At 40.8% G+C, this 16,467-nt stretch overlaps 1 protein-coding gene across 1 annotated transcript in view; it reads left to right on the top strand.

The window, feature by feature from the left end:
- The first annotated feature begins 802 nt into the window (after positions 1–802).
- The window catches only part of UVSSA (UV stimulated scaffold protein A), a 98,582-nt gene continuing 82,917 nt past the window's right edge, over positions 803–16,467 (top strand). The window contains exons 1-7 of the mRNA XM_065405595.1: positions 803–860; positions 2,144–2,250; positions 2,670–3,000; positions 11,950–12,070; positions 13,267–13,707; positions 14,855–14,964; positions 16,142–16,270. Coding sequence (XP_065261667.1) covers positions 2,153–2,250; positions 2,670–3,000; positions 11,950–12,070; positions 13,267–13,707; positions 14,855–14,964; positions 16,142–16,270 — 1,230 coding nt within the window. The 5' untranslated portion in view covers positions 803–860; positions 2,144–2,152. The remainder of the gene's footprint in view (positions 861–2,143; positions 2,251–2,669; positions 3,001–11,949; positions 12,071–13,266; positions 13,708–14,854; positions 14,965–16,141; positions 16,271–16,467) is intronic.

Here is a 16,467-nt window from a genome sequence, read left to right as displayed (position 1 = left end):
GCAAGGCCTCTGAAATATCCTCTTGTAATTACTTTTGGACCTGGCCTGTGTCTCAAAACCCTGGCGCATCTTGTGTTTGCTGAGGGTCGCCGCGGTCAGCTTTGCCATCTCTGCGGTCATGGCCCCTCCCTGCCCCATACTCTCACCACCCTGAACAGTAGCATCTCTGGGCTCTTGGCCCACAGGCAGCTGCATGCCCCCTACACCCCTCGCCCCTGTGTCTCTGGGCCCTTGGCCCACGGGCAGCTGCATGCCCCCTACACTCCCTGCCCCAGCGTCTCTGGGCCCTTGGCCCACAGGCAGCTGCATGCCCCCTACACCCCTCGCCCCTGTGTCTCTGGGCCCTTGGCCCACGGGCAGCTGCATGCCCCCTACACTCCCTGCCCCAGCGTCTCTGGGCCCTTGGCCCACGGGCAGCTGTGTGACCCGTACACCCCTCGCCCCTGTGTCTCTGGGCCCTTGGCCCACGGGCAGCTGCATGCCCCCTACGCCCCTCGTGTCTCTGGGCCCTTGGCCCACAGGCAGCTACATGTGCCCCCTACACCCCTCGCCCCCGCGTCTCTGGGCCCTTGGCCCGCGGGTGGCTCTATCCCCCGTACACTCGCCGCCGCACCGGCTCCCCGCAGAGTTGGGGGGTCTCTCTGCACCTCGTTCCGGCCCGCGCGCTCCCACGCTCCCTCCGGGCAGCGCTGTGCCGCGAGCTCGCGGCTCCTTCAGACTCCTCCCCCAGGCCCATCTCGAGTGACGGTTATGAAACGTCATCCCGCAGAGGCAGGCGTTTGGCTTTGTGAAAGCCAGGTCAGGGGGTGCGCGGACACCACCCCGTTTCCGGTCCGCGGGGAGCGTCGGCTGGAGCGCCGGTATGTGGCGCGTCGCTGGCCGGGCGGCTGAGGGGCGGGGCTCACGGGGGGTTAGGAGAGGGGGAGGGGCTGGTTTGTATCCTGGGGGTGCCCAGAGCCATTGAACCGAACTGTAAACTCGGTGTATGCTGGAAACCACGTCAAGCCCGGGGGTGCGGCAGCCCCAGCGCCCCTAGTTCCAGCACCTGTGTGTGGGGGGTGGGTCTCTTGTGTGGAGCTGGCTTCCTCCATCGCTGCGGGATACTATGGCTGGCCCTGTCTCCCTCAGCCCCCGGGCGAAGAGGCCTGAGAAGCAAAGCAGTACTGTTAAAAGTGGATCAGTCACTTAATCAGTTTCCTTAAAATTCCAGGTTTCAGAGTAGCAGCCGTGTTAGTCTGTATCGGCAAAAAGAACAGGAGTACTTGTGGCACCTTAGAGACTAACAAATGTATTTGAACACATCGGCTGTGTAGAATGGGACATATAGTGAGGATATATATATATATATATACACACACACATACAGAGAACATGAAAAGGTGGGAGTTGCCCTACTGACTCTAAGAGTCTAATTAATTAAGATGAGCAATTATCAGCAGGAGAAAAAAAACTTTTGTAGTGATAATCAAGATGGCCCATTTCAGACAGTTTGACAAGAAGGTGTGAGGATACTTAACGTGGGGAAATAGATTCAATGTGTGTAATGGCTCAGCCATTCCCAGTCTCTATTTAAGCCTAAATTGATGGTATCTAGTTTGCATGTTAATTCAAGTTCATCAGTTTCTAAATCTTTGAATCTCTGCCTGCTCAAGGTGTGTTTTCCCCTTCCACCTAAAGAACAGGTACCTTATGAATAATGCTGTGCATGCCCCAATACACTTACTGGGATCGTGTCAGGAATGCTGTTGAGCTGGTCATGTCAACATGGGTAGAGTCTTAATCGCTTTCATTGCCCCTCTGAAAAGACAACTTCCCCGCTCATCTTTTGCCAAGGCATAAAATTATGCCACTTGTCACACAGGTTCTTTGTGGTTGGTTTTGGCAAGCGTATTTGCTCCCAATCTATGATAACCAGAAACTTCTATGCTTAAACTCTGTATCGTTTTCTTTTTATTTTAACATCATCTTAATAAAATTCTTAAAACTGGTCAGGTCAAGATGAGGGTATAAGCACTAGTTCAGGTAATGTAGCGGAATACCAAATATGCTGGTCTGGCAAACGTTAAATATATATAAAAATACCTAGTCAAAATATTAATGCCAGGCAAATAAAATGTGATCTTATTTATCTTTGTCTTACGAGTTTCCGCAGATGGACCAAAAGCTCTCTCAGCTGGTCGAGGACCTCACAACCTCAGGAGAGCCTCAACTGAATCCAGAGAAAATGAAAGAGCTAAAGAAAATCTGCAAGTATGAAGCGTGGTTAAATTCTTTAGTTGAGGAACATACTGGCATAGGGCTGTTTTCTAGCATTTTATCATCTTACACTATTTCATATAAAAAACAGGTCACAGTGACCCGTTAGTCTGGCCTCTTCCAGACTCTTCTTTTTGCTTTAAGCAACACTTTGGAATTGATTGTTGCCTTGAAAATTTAGGGAAACTCATGGAATAATGGGTGATGGTGGGTTTCCTCCAAAACTCGTTAAAAGACTCCTAGTGAGTTTTTTGGGGATGATTTTTTGCGGGTTAAATATCTTTTAATCTCATGTCAAAACAGAAAGCTTCCTTTTTTTCCTGTTTAAAAAATATTTTTAATCCATAAAAGGACAAAAAACTCACTTGCTGGTGGTTGTACTTGTGTTGATGATATTTGTTACTTTTTAAAAGGTCTTCAGATGAACATATTAGTCATGCGTATCATCTACTGATGACACAGCTGAATCAAGAACATGCAGAGATACGCTTCTCAGCTTTTCAAATTGTGGATGAGCTCTTCACCCGGTCACATCAGTTTAGGACATTAATTATTTCAAATTTTCAAGAATTCTTGGAGCTCACAATTGAAACAGACCATGAGCAGCCTCTTCCCCCACCAAAAGAAGTAGCACAAAAACTGAAAAAAACAGCCATTAAATCTGTACAAGCTTGGCATGAAAAATATGGAGAAGCTTACAAGAAACTCTCCCTAGGATACCATTTCTTAAAACAGAACAAGAAGGTATTTTGCCTGTTTACTTCTGCATGTTTACTTCTCCACGTCTACTCATTAGGTTCTGGCTTAGAAAGATAAGGCTGATTTCTGGCAGATGTTGATTTCTCCACTGTAAGATAATATTAAGGGATATATGCTGGAAACAATGTTGAGCTTTCTTTCTTTCTTTCTTTCTTTCTTTCTTTCTTTCTTTCTTTCTTTCTTTCTTTCTGACAAATGTGTCGAATACTGGTTTTTCTTGCTCACTTCTTTGTTGAAATTTAGATACCTGTTTTTCCCCCCCCCCTGCAACCTAAGTCCTTTCCATACTGCTTAGGACTTTTTTTTTTTTATTAAATACAGGACAACCTGTAAATTCTTCCTACAACATGCCTTATTTTACTGCTTCAGATTAGAGTGTAAATTCCCTATTTGGATAGGTCTTTCCTTGTGTTACAATGTCTAAAGCTCATTTCAACACAGATTTTATTTTTCTAGAGGTGTAAATCAAAGGCAGTAACAAGAAATGAGATACTATAATATATTTTGTATTTCTTGGGTTTTTTCCTGTTCGCCTTGCAGAGTTTATATACTACTTCATATGCTACTAATCAGAGCGTTAAATATACCCTTTCTCTATTGATGCTGGAATATCAATGTTCACTCTTTAGCCACTATCCTGTTGGATCTCATTAATAAAGGAACTCATTCAGTGCCACATGATCTCTTGGGGTTCTTCAAGATTCTATTTCTTTAATAACCTTCCTGTTCAATGGGTACGTGACTTATTAGGTGGGCTAGAGGGGATGTATAATCTGGTGTTTCAATACATGGATGATGTTTGGCTCTTTCCATCTCAGCTGAAGCCAGCTGGTGTAAAGCCAGTGCTCACATGTGGTTAGATTAATAAATTACAAGGTTAGAAAGGACCATTGTGATCAACTAGTCTGACCTCCTGTATCACACAGGCCATAGTACTTCCCTGAATTAATTCCTGTTTGAACTAAAGTATATCTCTTAGAAAAACATCTAATCTTCATTTTAAAATTTGATAGTGATAGAAAATCCACCACATCCCTTTGTAAATTGTTCCAGTGGTTAAATACCCTTACTGTTCAAAATTCAGCCTTAATTTCAGTCTGAAGCAAGACAAATTCAACTTCCTGCCTTTAGATCTACTAAGGGACTAAGTAGTCGCAGGGTGGGGAGAGGGAGAACTTAAGTTACTATCATGGATCAGAAACCAGATAGTTAAGAACACAATTGGTCAACCTTCATTAGAGCAAAAGGCTAATAATGGGATGGCATGTAGTGACGTACTAGGACCGGTGTTTAATAATTTGTAAAAGAGGATGAATAGTGACATGAGAATTTGGAGATGAAACAAAACTCTTGGTTAGTTACAATTAAAAAAGGCTGAGGAACTTCAGAGGGACATACCCGAGCTAGTGAATAGGTAACATAATGGCAGATGAATGCAAAGTAACATTGGAGGAAATTTGAACTACGCATACATCTCTTGGGGTTCTAAAATAACTATCGTTTTAGGAAAAATACTAGACACCACTGTGGACAGTTCCTAGATTATCAAGACAGAAAGAGACCATTATGATCATCTAATAATCTGACCTACTGTATAACAGGCCATAGAACAGGTTTCAGAGTAGCAGCCGTGTTAGTCTGTATCCGCAAAAATAACAGGAGTACTTGTGGCACCTTAGAGACTAACAAATTTATTAGAGCATAAGCTTTCGTGGGCTACAACCCACTTCTTCGGATGCATAAAGAAGTGGGTTGTAGCCCACGAAAGCTTATGCTCTAATAAATTTGTTAGTCTCTAAGGTGCCACAAGTACTCCTGTTATTTTTTAGGCCATAGAACTTTACTCCACCAAGCCCATACCTTTTAGAAAATACATCCTATCTTGAGTTGAAGACTTTAAGTGACAGATTCCACAACATCTGAAGATAAGTAGCTGCAATGGCTGATTGCCTTGACTGTTAATTAACACTGTTATTTCTAATCTGAATCTGTCTAGTTTTAATTTCCTGACATTGGATCTTATGCCTTTGTGTTAAATTAGAGACTTCTACTAATACTTCTGTTCCATATTTGTAGACCATGATCAAGATGCCTGTTAACCTTCTCTTGGATAAACTAAATAGATTGGGTTTCTTGAGTCTTGCTATAAAGCAGGTTTTCCAGACCTTGAATTATTTTTTGTAGTTTTCTTTCCAGTTTGCATAGGTACCAGCACTGAACACACAATTCTAGTAATGGTCTCACTCATGCTGTATACAATTGTAATACTACCTCCTACTTCTAATCAATATCTTCTCTATACTAATCTAAGGATTGCATCAGCTCTAACAAAAACCTCTGCTCAATGTTCAGTAATAGTACAAGAAGCAAAGAGAATTTTAGGATATGTAAGGAATGGGATCGAGAACAATTAAAATATTTTAATGCCCATTTTATAAATCAGGGCATGCCCTCACTTTGAATACTGTTAGATCCTAGTCACTATGTTTAAAAACTGGTAGAATAAAATTAGAGGACGTTCTGAGAGGGACAATGAGAATGACTGAGGCAATGACAATGACTGGGGGCATGCATAAACTCTGGAGACAGATTTACCCTATTCACTGCTCTCACAGTACAACAACAAAGAGATGTTCAGTCACATTGAAAAGAGTGCAAGATTGATAAAAGGAAATATTGTCACATAGTGCATAACTGGCCTGTGGACTCACTGTCACAAGATATTCATTCTCGCTAACAGCTTAGCAGGACTGTAAAAGAATTGGATGCTTTATCTGAATTACAAGAATATCTAGGTTTGCAGTGTTGTTGTAGCCACATTGATCCCAGGATGTTAGACAAGGTGGGTGAGGTTGTATCTTTTATTGGACTAACTTCTGTTGGTGAAAGAGGCAAGCTTTTGAGCTACACAGAGCTCTTCCTCAGGTCTGGGAAGGGTACTCAGTGTGTCACAGCTAAATACAAGGTGTAACAGATTGTTAGCATAAGTAGTTAACACACATTGTAAGGGACCATTCAAAGTGAAATGGCCCATTAACACCTCTGCAGTCATAGGACAAAAAAGGAGGTTACAGATTATTGTAATAAATCATAAATCCAGTGTCTTTATTCCATGATAGTTAGTGTGTAGCGAAGTTATGAATTTGAGTTCCCAGGCTCATCTTTTGAAGGTGTCCTCAAAGGAAACCTGCAGGACAAGGACTGAAGAAAGTTTCTTCTTCGCCAACAGAAGCTGGTACAATAAACAGTATTACCTCACCCTCCTTGTCTCAGGAATAGCTAGATTCAGAATAGTAAATATTTTTTTGTTTTTATTTTTATATAATATATATATATAGTTTACACACATGCACACAATATTTTCATATGTGTATATATATTGTGTGCATGTGTGTAAACTGCTGTTAAGGTTTAAGACATCCTTTAGTTGTAGGGGATTGGGAGGAGACTTTCCTTGTAGGTACATAATCCCATAACTACGTACTGCAACATTTCTTATAGCATTCTCTAAAACAGCTGGCATTTGCTACTATTGGAGACAGGACACTAGATCAGATGGGTCGCTGGTCTGATCTACTGTGAAATTCTTATGCTTAACAGTGGTTGGGGCTATCTGACTGCTCCTCAACCTGAGCAATACTAAGCTAATAATGCTTGTAAACGGTTACAAAAATGGTTGGCTGAAGTCACTTTGACTCCCTTGCATGCATGAGGGAAGCATAGCTACTGCTTGTACCACGTGCCCCCAACCCGGGGGTGGGGAGATGGTCCAAGTGGACCACCAGCTGCATGTCTATGCGCTGATAACAGCACTGACCAGGAACACTTTTTCAATGTGTTGGTCTAAAGTTTTCTTTTCAGATGCATTTCTTGCTGCAGTTACCTACGTCTGTCACCTTATTAGTGGATCAGTGCAATAGCACAGTATGTGCCTGCCTAATAGTTTTGCAAGTTGTCTCACTAGGAGCATATTATGCATGTAGTCTTCACTGGCTTCCAGTTTGTTCCAAAGTGGTGTTTTGACTTATGCAACCGTAAGTAACTTGCATCCTAATTAAGTACCTAGCAGACCACTTCTTCACTTGCATAATACTTGACATTTGCAATTAATAGAGGTGGTTTAGCTGACATTCAATGATTTAAACAAAAGGGGTCTACTGGGAAGGGATTAGGGTTTGATGCAAAACCCGTTGACTTTAATGAGCTTTGGATCAGGCCCTTACTCAAGGGCATTGGATTCTGAAATGTTTTCTCCCCTTTTTGGCGCCCTACCCTTTGTTTGGTCTAGTAGAGCCAATGTATTGACCTTATAGACCTTGCAGTATGGTCTGTCTGTTCTTCCAGGTGTTGAAGGAATTCCAAATGTATAAATATCTTGCTGCCTCTCCCCTCTCCCCCCCAATAAAAACTTACAATTTTCTTCACAGCTTATTTAAGCAGCAACAATTTGCTTAGAGCTGTACATATAACAAAGGAAATGCTTGGAGGCAGCTTGCAAGCTATAGCCATAACCAAAGATTTTCTGTCTTTATAGGCAGCAGATTTAGAATCTGAAGCTTTAACAGAGCAATATTAACCAAATCACTGATATATAGGTAACTTCATTAATTGGATATAGAAGTTACATTGCTTCATTTTGCTGCCCCATAAGCATTGATTTCCACACATCTCCACTCCTATGTAGCTGAGTATTTTTAAACCTATTGATACTGTCGGGAACTGTACTGGTTAATAAACCTAATGCAACGTGTAACTTTTTCTGATCAGAAACATTTCAGACTGGTGGTGGTGTGGGGGGGGGAGGAGGAGAAGAGGTGGACACAGTGGAAGAGCATGTTCTGAAGGCCACAGATCTCCACCTCTGCTCTGCCCATTAGTAATGTAATCACTTGCTTATTTACCCAAAAGGCTTAAGATAAGATATCCTTATTGACAAAGTGGGATTCAATTAAAACTAGACGTACAAAGATTTTTGCATTTATATCCATAAGTGTGTAATGAGGTGTTGCGTTGCATCTCTGTTAGTGCATTTGAGTGATACAAGACTCCTATTCAGATTAAGTAGCACAGTACCCTCAACCCTTTTCACTTTGAGAAGGGCATGAGTAGAATTAAGAGCTGAGTGTGGGGTTTCCTGTGTGCTATGAAAGCGATTATAACTGGGCCTACACATTTACTCTGTGAGCTTAACTGTAAAAAGTATGTGAACATGCATAAGATGTCACAATAACCTACAATAACAGATGTTGATGGGTGTGGAGAGGAAGGGGCCAAAAGGAGACAGACTAAATTAGTCTAAACAAAGGGGCTGTTGCTATGGTTCAAGAACTATGATGAAATCATGCTTGGTAAAAACAGAAGTTGAGGAACTGGAATTTCAATGAATCAAAATTGGTGTAGGATATTAGGCCTAGTTAGTGGATAAAATAATGAGGGGATGGGCTATTCCCCCCCATCACTCCCTTTTTGAGTCCTTAAAGAAAAATACTTTTTTGGCGGGGGAGGAATATAGAAGAATGGAGGGCCGGGGGTGGCTACTGAAGCGAGCTTCACCATCATGGTTGCCATCCCAACCATTTCCTGGGATCCTGGGCCTTTGTCATCCTAATTCTGAGAGATGTCCTGACCAGACCGATGCAGAGAAAGGGACCCAGATAACATTTCTATCTCTACCGGCTCTAGATGAATCCCAAACAACACCTGGGATAAAATGGGCTCAAACTTTAATAACAGCTACAGCCCATCTGAACTAACTTCTCTTTTTTCTAAAAGGATAGTTCTTACCCCCTGGGATACCCTCTTAAGGGAATGTCAAACAAGAGAGCTCCTTCTAAAAACTATTTCCAGCAAAGGGAACTAGGGATGTTGTTAAAATGAAAGCCATATTTCATACTTTACATTTCATATGTCAACTTTTTTCCTGGTATGAAGGAGGCTGAGGTCTCTGTACCAAACCCCAAACCTTGTTTAACACTGTTTAATGTTAGACAATGATTGGGTTCTGTTGACACTTTTTGGACCATCTATTCTATCTAAATTAATACAACAGAGCCCAACTCCTACATCACTGAGCTGATAGTTATACACTATGTTGTTCCCAAGATTGAAGTAAACATTTTTCTGTTGTGGAATAGCTTTTTCCCCCCCCCCCCCTTTCTTTCTTTTTTTTAAAAATATATCATTTAAGCAGGCCTGAACTGAGTAGGACTGTGTGCTCCTCCACCTCAAATTCTGGTATGTTGTTCTGACTAGCACGAAGGAAAAGGCATCTACTGCTGAGACCAATAGAGGCAGAACAATTACTCAAGTGGCTAACTCTGATCTAAACAAGGACACCCAGCATAAGTTCTCAAACCCACTGAGCTAACACAGAGTAATTCTATTTTAGCTTTTTAGATGCTCTTTCCCTATGTCAGGGGTGGCCAACCTATGGCCCGCAGGTGCCCACCAGAGCATTTTATAAGGCCTGCAGCCTTCTTCAACACAATATACTAATGGCTGATTCATTAGCGTTTTGTCATCACGTTTACATCATTTTAATTTACACAAGTGTGTAAATAGACAATACTGTACATAGAAACAACCTATCTATAAATCAATACAGGTGACTTTAATTCTTATTAAGATATGTAGAATCTGTTTGGCCCACACAAGGTTGTGCTTAGGGTTATGTGGCCCTCCTGTATAAAAAGGTTGGGCACCACTGGCCTATGTAAGGATGAAACTGCTCCATGAGAGGTGTCACAATGAGAACACAGGATTGGGATGTGGGGAGTCTTGGGTTCTAATTCTGACTGTGCCACTAGCTCACTGTGCAAACTTTTCACAAGTCTGAAATCATATTTAAATGAAATGTTACCTGCTAATGTTAGATGCACTTATTATAACTAAAGATCAGAGGAAACTTTCTGGGTTTTATTTCCATTTATTTACTTTGTATGTCTGACATCGCTGTATACAATTTTAATTGTTCACTGAAAGAGCCGCGCACACACAATGTGGGGGAAGAAATATTTCCAAAAAGGAAATGTGATTTGTAAAACCATTAAGATTGATGAGGGGAATCAAAATCAGATGTATTCATGCAACTACCTTTGTCTGTCTGTAGATATAGATGCAATTGCCCCCCTTAAATTTACTATATTGCAAGTCCCTCTGTGTGTCAGTTACTTTGTAAAATTGGAATATTGCCTACCCCACCACTTGGCTTCAAGAAGTTTACAAATATTAGTTAAGTCTCACTTCATTCCTCTGAGGTAAACTAGTATTTGATACGTAAGAAGATTAGGGCCTTGATAGAGCAAAATACTATGTGCATGTACTTAGACTCAAAGCCCTGTGGTTTGTGATTAACTCCCATTGACTTAGTTAGAATTTAAATCTGTGCTTAAAGTCAAACAAATGTGTAAGTGCTTTGCTGAATTGGGGCTTAAGTAATGTGCCAATGGTTGCACAGAGAGTGAATGAGAAACACACATGACTGGACAATAGTGTGTGAAATCCAGGACTGGGAACAGACCTGATTTTCCTGATCCCTGGCTACTGAAGTACAGGTGCATGTTGTAGAGGAGAGGTTCTTGGAGGAAGCAAAAGGGGATGCTTGTTCGCTGCACACTTATAGTTTGATCGCCAAATGGTACAGGCATTTATTATGTGTGTCAGATTTTGCTATCCTACTATAATTACAGTCATGTGAAAAAGGGCGGTGATTTAAAGCACATGATCTTGAGGACCTTGTGTGGTTTTTACGTCACAGCAAAACAAAATCTCAGAAACATCATTTTATTTTGAAATATGGTTTGTTTCATGTACAACCATTATGACCAAAGAAAATTTCATCTGGATGTTCAGACTATGAATTTAGCATCTGGGGAGGGATTGCTAATTCCATTAGAATAATAGTTCCTAAGTATTCCTTGCATAGCACTTTACAGTATAAACTAGCATTGAAGTTAATGCATTGTAGAAGAGCTCTGTGTGGCATGAAAGCTTGTCTCTCTCACCAATAAAAGTTGGTCCAATAAAAGAAATTACCTCACCTATCTTGTCTCTCTCATTGAAGTTAATGGAAGTTAGTTGATGGTACTCAGTAACTTGCAGGATGAGATGTCTCATGTAACTAAATTATAAGGTCTAAAGCAACCAAAAGCCAGCTTTTTCTTAGTGCTAGCTCATAGATTTGTACATCAGAATATAATTTTTGGAAGGAAAAAAATTTAAATTTTCAGGCCTTTTCATGAGCAAATTAAAATAACAAAGCAAAAAACCTAACATTTAAAATTAATAAAATCAAAACAGTAGTTGGAGCTACTGTAAGGTGCATGACTTAAATTGTGTTCTGTACTTCAAAAATAAGAAATAAAGGAGTAAAATAAAAAAAAAGATTTTTGATAAAAATCCACCAAAGCCAGGAAATTTAGTGTAAAAGCCAAAATTCAGTGATTTAACTCACTGCATGTTGCAGGGGATATGGCTTGCTCCTGGACTGGTTGGTTTGCTTGCATGCAAAGTTCTTGGGAAAAGTGTGTGCAAGTAGCAGTTTTGGCTTTTACTCTAAAATTCTTGAGTTATATGGGTCAACCTAGCATTAGTTTTGCATATTCTCTATCTAGTTCATATGTGACACCTCTCCCACCCCCCTACTGTAAGTGAGGGCTTCCCAAAATTATAAAGGGTGCATCAAGATAGATTCCTTTCTTTGGCCTTGGACAGCAGAGAGAATGTTCAGGTTTCTGCTTCCTATGATCTCATTTTTCACTAATAAAAAAAGTTACCATAGTTATTGTTTCTGGGAGAAGGGGCAATAAAAGAAAGTACTGTAGAGAGACCCACTGATTAATGATGTTAGAGGACATTTAATCAAAGATAGGAATCTTGGGAGTGTTTCTGTATTTCTTACAATAAATATAACACTTTTCTTCAATTCCTCCTCAGGTGGATTTTCAAGACGTAAATGTCAGAACTCTGGCTGAAAGGAGAAGGGAGGAGGAGAAGCAGAAACGATTAGATAACATTTACAAAGAGAAAGCAAAAAGAGCTGAAAAAGAAATGGAAGGTGAGATGTTCTGAAAACTTTAAAGTTTATTAAGGAATTCTGCTATATAAAATACAGCCTCCAAGAAAGCAGCTATCCACGTGGTAATGGGCTGTAGAGGTGGACGAGGAAAGTAGTGCATATGTAGACATAATGTAGGGTAAAATAAACAAGTGATGTAGTGCCAGGAGTTCAGGTAGAACGCGGGGTGATACAAAAGAAGGTAATTAAGTGTCTCGGGCCCTGATTCAGTAAAGAACTTAGATATATGTGTAAATTTGAGCATGTGAAGAGTCCTGTTGAAATCAATGGCTGTATTCACATGCTGAAAGTTAGTCATGTGATTTAAGTATCTTCTGAATCAGGGCATCAAAAAGGTGTTTCATGTAGAGTATCTGTGTTTCAAAAGGCATTGCTAAATACCACTGTAGGAATCCTGTACATGGTATAGGAGGTCCAGCAAAAGTTCCATGGATATCTGTGCATACTGGAAAGCTGTTTCTTTAAGCAAAGGTTTTAGAGCTAACTAATTTCTACAAAACTGAAGAATGAGGGTGAGTGTGTGTGTGTGGTGTGGAGACTCTTACCGTACAGTTTTTAAGTGTTGGCTTCACTTACAAATACTTTTTGCTTGTGCATTATGAATACTTGTGTGGCTGTGCGCTATGAACAGTTATGCGTGGACGTGGAATTTAAAACTGAGTCTTAAGTTTCCTTAAGTCATTTTCAGCTGAAATGTGTCTGGGTTGTTACTCATAGATGCATCAGTAACCAGCTATAACAGCATAACTTCCAGGACTATAGGATTCTTACCCAGTGACATTGCTGGGAATAACCTTACCAATCCATCTGCTCTACTTCATATTTTATAAAACAATTAAAAGGCCATCTTTGATAAGTGCTCTGAGATTTTCAGATTTTCGGGGGATAGGAAAGAGAGTTGTTTCTATTTTGTACCTCTTGAGACCAGAGAATAATGTCAGTTTGATCTGGGGGGCATTTGGAGGGGAGAAAGGCAGGCATGAGGACCCATGTGCATAGGAATATGTTACTGATTTAAAGATAAATGAATTGCTCCTTTGGCAGGTATACTTGCATTGTAAGCACTGTACTGATTCCTCATAGTGGGGAATGAGAAAGCGAGTTTGTTCCACTTCTGAGCTGTAGACATTTTGTATCGCCTGGAGCAATATTCTAAAACAATTCTCTCCTGACAGAAATGTCCCAGGAAATCCAAGACACACTGACAGAGATGGAGAATTGTTTCCGGCTTTTGATGCCAGATCCATTTGACTTCACTGTGAATGATGCAGAGTTAGACCCTGTCACGGAGAGGACTGCTAATGAGGACAAACCTACTTCCTCCTTATCCATGCAGATAGCAGATTGCCAGCCATCTTTGCTTGGACACATGGATGATGAACAGCCTTGTTGCAGCAAGGACCTTCCTTCTGTTTCCCCATGTCTAATAGTTGGTAGAAACAGGGACCTGAACGAAGAGTTGGGGCTGCCTGAGCAAAAGGAAATAGACAGAGGGGAATGTTCAGAAGCTGAAATAATTGCTGCTGCTGCCACCGATTATGATGACTATGAAACCTTTGTTAGGAACCATGGGCTTGGTTCTCATAAATACACTCTCAACCTTGAAATCTCCACAGGTACCTAGTACTGTACCACACAAACAGCTTGAGAACGTCTGTATGTGAAGTTGTGAGCCATTAACTACAAAACTTAATATTTTATATTTCAGCCCTCTCTAGCAGATCCCCTGCTACGTCTGGCCACTCATCTCGTAACCCTCCTTTAATGCAGATTGTATTGGACGTGATTTATAGATTTTACTAATCAACCATTTTGGTTAAGATTTAGTATATGGCATTGTTAATGTATTACAGCACCTAGAATAAGACAGGTTTCCTGTCCTGAATTGCTTGCATTCTGTTTGCAGGATGTATATAACTTTATTTGGAGGGGGAGAGGAAGGCTGTGTTTCAATGCTTTCAGCACTTACCTCTTTAAAATTAGTGACCTCCGTCATGACCCTACAATAATATGCTTGAGTTATAGTGGGGAAACATTTTTTAATATGGCAATCAAACTCTCAACACTTTGTAAAGACTTATCATAAAATAGTGAATAGAGTGCTGGTAGCAAGGATTTTAAAATATGATTCTTAATATCATTTCAAGAGGTTGAGTTATTTGTAGAAAAGCCAGGCTTGACTTTTAAAAAGTCTGGTGCCTTACAGTTAACTGTACATGTGCATACAGTTAACTACAATTTCACATGTAAATGGCTGGTAAGATTTATAACTGGCCATTTCTGCATACATGTGTAGGAATTGTGAAAGCTTAACAGGCAGTTGCATTTTTTGCACAGGAACTGCATTCCTACCGTTTTGAAAATCAGGCTCCTAGAGTTGTTGTTTGGGGTAGGGACCAACTTTTCATTATGTGTGTACTGTACCTAGCACAGTAGGGTCCAGAGCCCTGATTGGAACCTCTAGTCACTATTGTATTACAATTATATCCTTGATTCATATGGTAATGGCTAAGCTGTGTTGGTTTAGCATCCCTTTTTCAGAGTTATGCAGCATAATGAAAGCATTTTCCCTTCTTTCTCTTTGGTCTTTGGGTTAAGTATTTTTAGCATTAACGCTGAACATAGTAATCTTGTGACTCATCTCTGAAGAGATCAATTATATTTGAAAGTTTCATGTTGTGCCATCTCCACTTATTTATTGTAGGTTCTTATTGAAGATGTTAAAGACATCATGCTTGTGTATTTTTCCTCCCTTTTCAACAGATGTGAAGGTGCGTGAGAATGAAGACAATACTGCCATAATAAACAATATCATAGATGCGCACAAACTCATCAGAAATAAATTCTTGCCATCTGTGCAGTCTTGGATTCAGGTGAGATGACTTCTGCCAAGAAAAATAAAAAAAGCTCTTTCCCCTCTTTTGCTTGCTTTCAGCCTGTCTTCCATAAAATGCTAACACTCATTATGAAACCACATAATTTGGGGACCCACATAGTGACCATCTTGCAAAAAGTTACAAAAGCCTAAAGATGGTGTGGCTGCACCAAACTCAGCGTCTGGGTGCAAACCCTAAAGACTCGTGCACTTATGTGTTGAATCTTTGGTCTGTACGTATGGCAAAAACAACAACAAGCAATAAAAGTGTGTGAGGATAAAGTCTGAAGAAAACTAAACAAAGCAAATTAAACTGAGAAAAAATAATTGTTGTTGTCACATTGTGAGGTGGGAAGGGTGGTAATAATTGGCTAAATATAAATCTGAGTTAGAAACTGTCAGTGTTGCATCACTTATATTTGAGTGCATTCAACATTGCTTAAGCTACCTAGCACAGTGCACGAGTTTTTCATTTTTGGAGATGTCAGTTTAAATATGGCCTATATGGTAGGTTTAAAGTGAAAATGAATATGTCTTTATGAGATAAGTCGACATTAGAAAATCACTTATTCATTCAGCACAATTGGTAGTCTCTGCTCAAGTGTCCATTGCAGGGGATAGCAATTTTGTATGGTGAGGTCAGGAGCGGCGCCAGGGTTTTTGGCGCCCTAGGCGGGGGTCCTTGCGCGCTCCTGGTCGTCGTCAGCAATTCTGCGGCGGGGGGGTCCTTCCGCGCTCCCGGTCTTCGGGGCACTTTGGCGGCGGGTCCCGGAGCGAGTGAAGGACCCGCTGCAGAATTGCCGCCGAAGACCCGGAGCGCGGAAGGACCCCCCGCCACCGAATTGCCGCCCCCCCAAATCCTGGTGCCCTAGGCGGTCGCCTAAATGGAAGCGCCGGCCCTGGGTGAGGTGCACTCACAGAGGAAAACTTATAGTGCATCTGCCTACTCCTTGGTTGACTCTAGCTGCTGCTATCAACTCTTACTCCCCCAGTTAAAAAAAAGTTTTTGAAAGAAATGCAGGTAAAAGGAGAGAATTGGGATCACCAGTGATTGCTTGTTATAGAAGCAAACTGCTTTATTGCATGTCATGTTACAAATGGACAAAAACCAAGATTTTTTTTCTTGAGGATGTGTGTAGCAGAAATAATAAGAATGTATATCTCTTGCTTTGTAGTTGTTCACCAGAGCAGGAATAAATGATGGTTGTCTAAGATGTGCCATTGATTTTAAGAATAAATTAGAGACTGCTATGGAGAAACATAAGGAAATGAACATTGACTATAAAGAGAGGAAAAGAAAAGTGGTGAGTATTTTAAATTAAACATTTTTTTGAGTAGACTATCAAACACTTGACTTGCACACAGAAAAATATAATGCTGTCTAAACATCTCCTTGTAGGCCCTAATTCTCGCAAACACTTAAGCATGTGCTTAACTCTATATATTTGAGTAATCCATTTGACTTCAATATGACTACTTCATGAGCCAAATTAAGCACATG

This window comes from Emys orbicularis, chromosome 5 (genome assembly GCF_028017835.1).
Source record: "Emys orbicularis isolate rEmyOrb1 chromosome 5, rEmyOrb1.hap1, whole genome shotgun sequence".
Lineage (NCBI taxonomy): Eukaryota > Metazoa > Chordata > Testudines > Emydidae > Emys > Emys orbicularis.
Note: the sequence above shows the minus strand (reverse complement) of the source record. Positions and strands in the feature narration are given on the sequence as shown.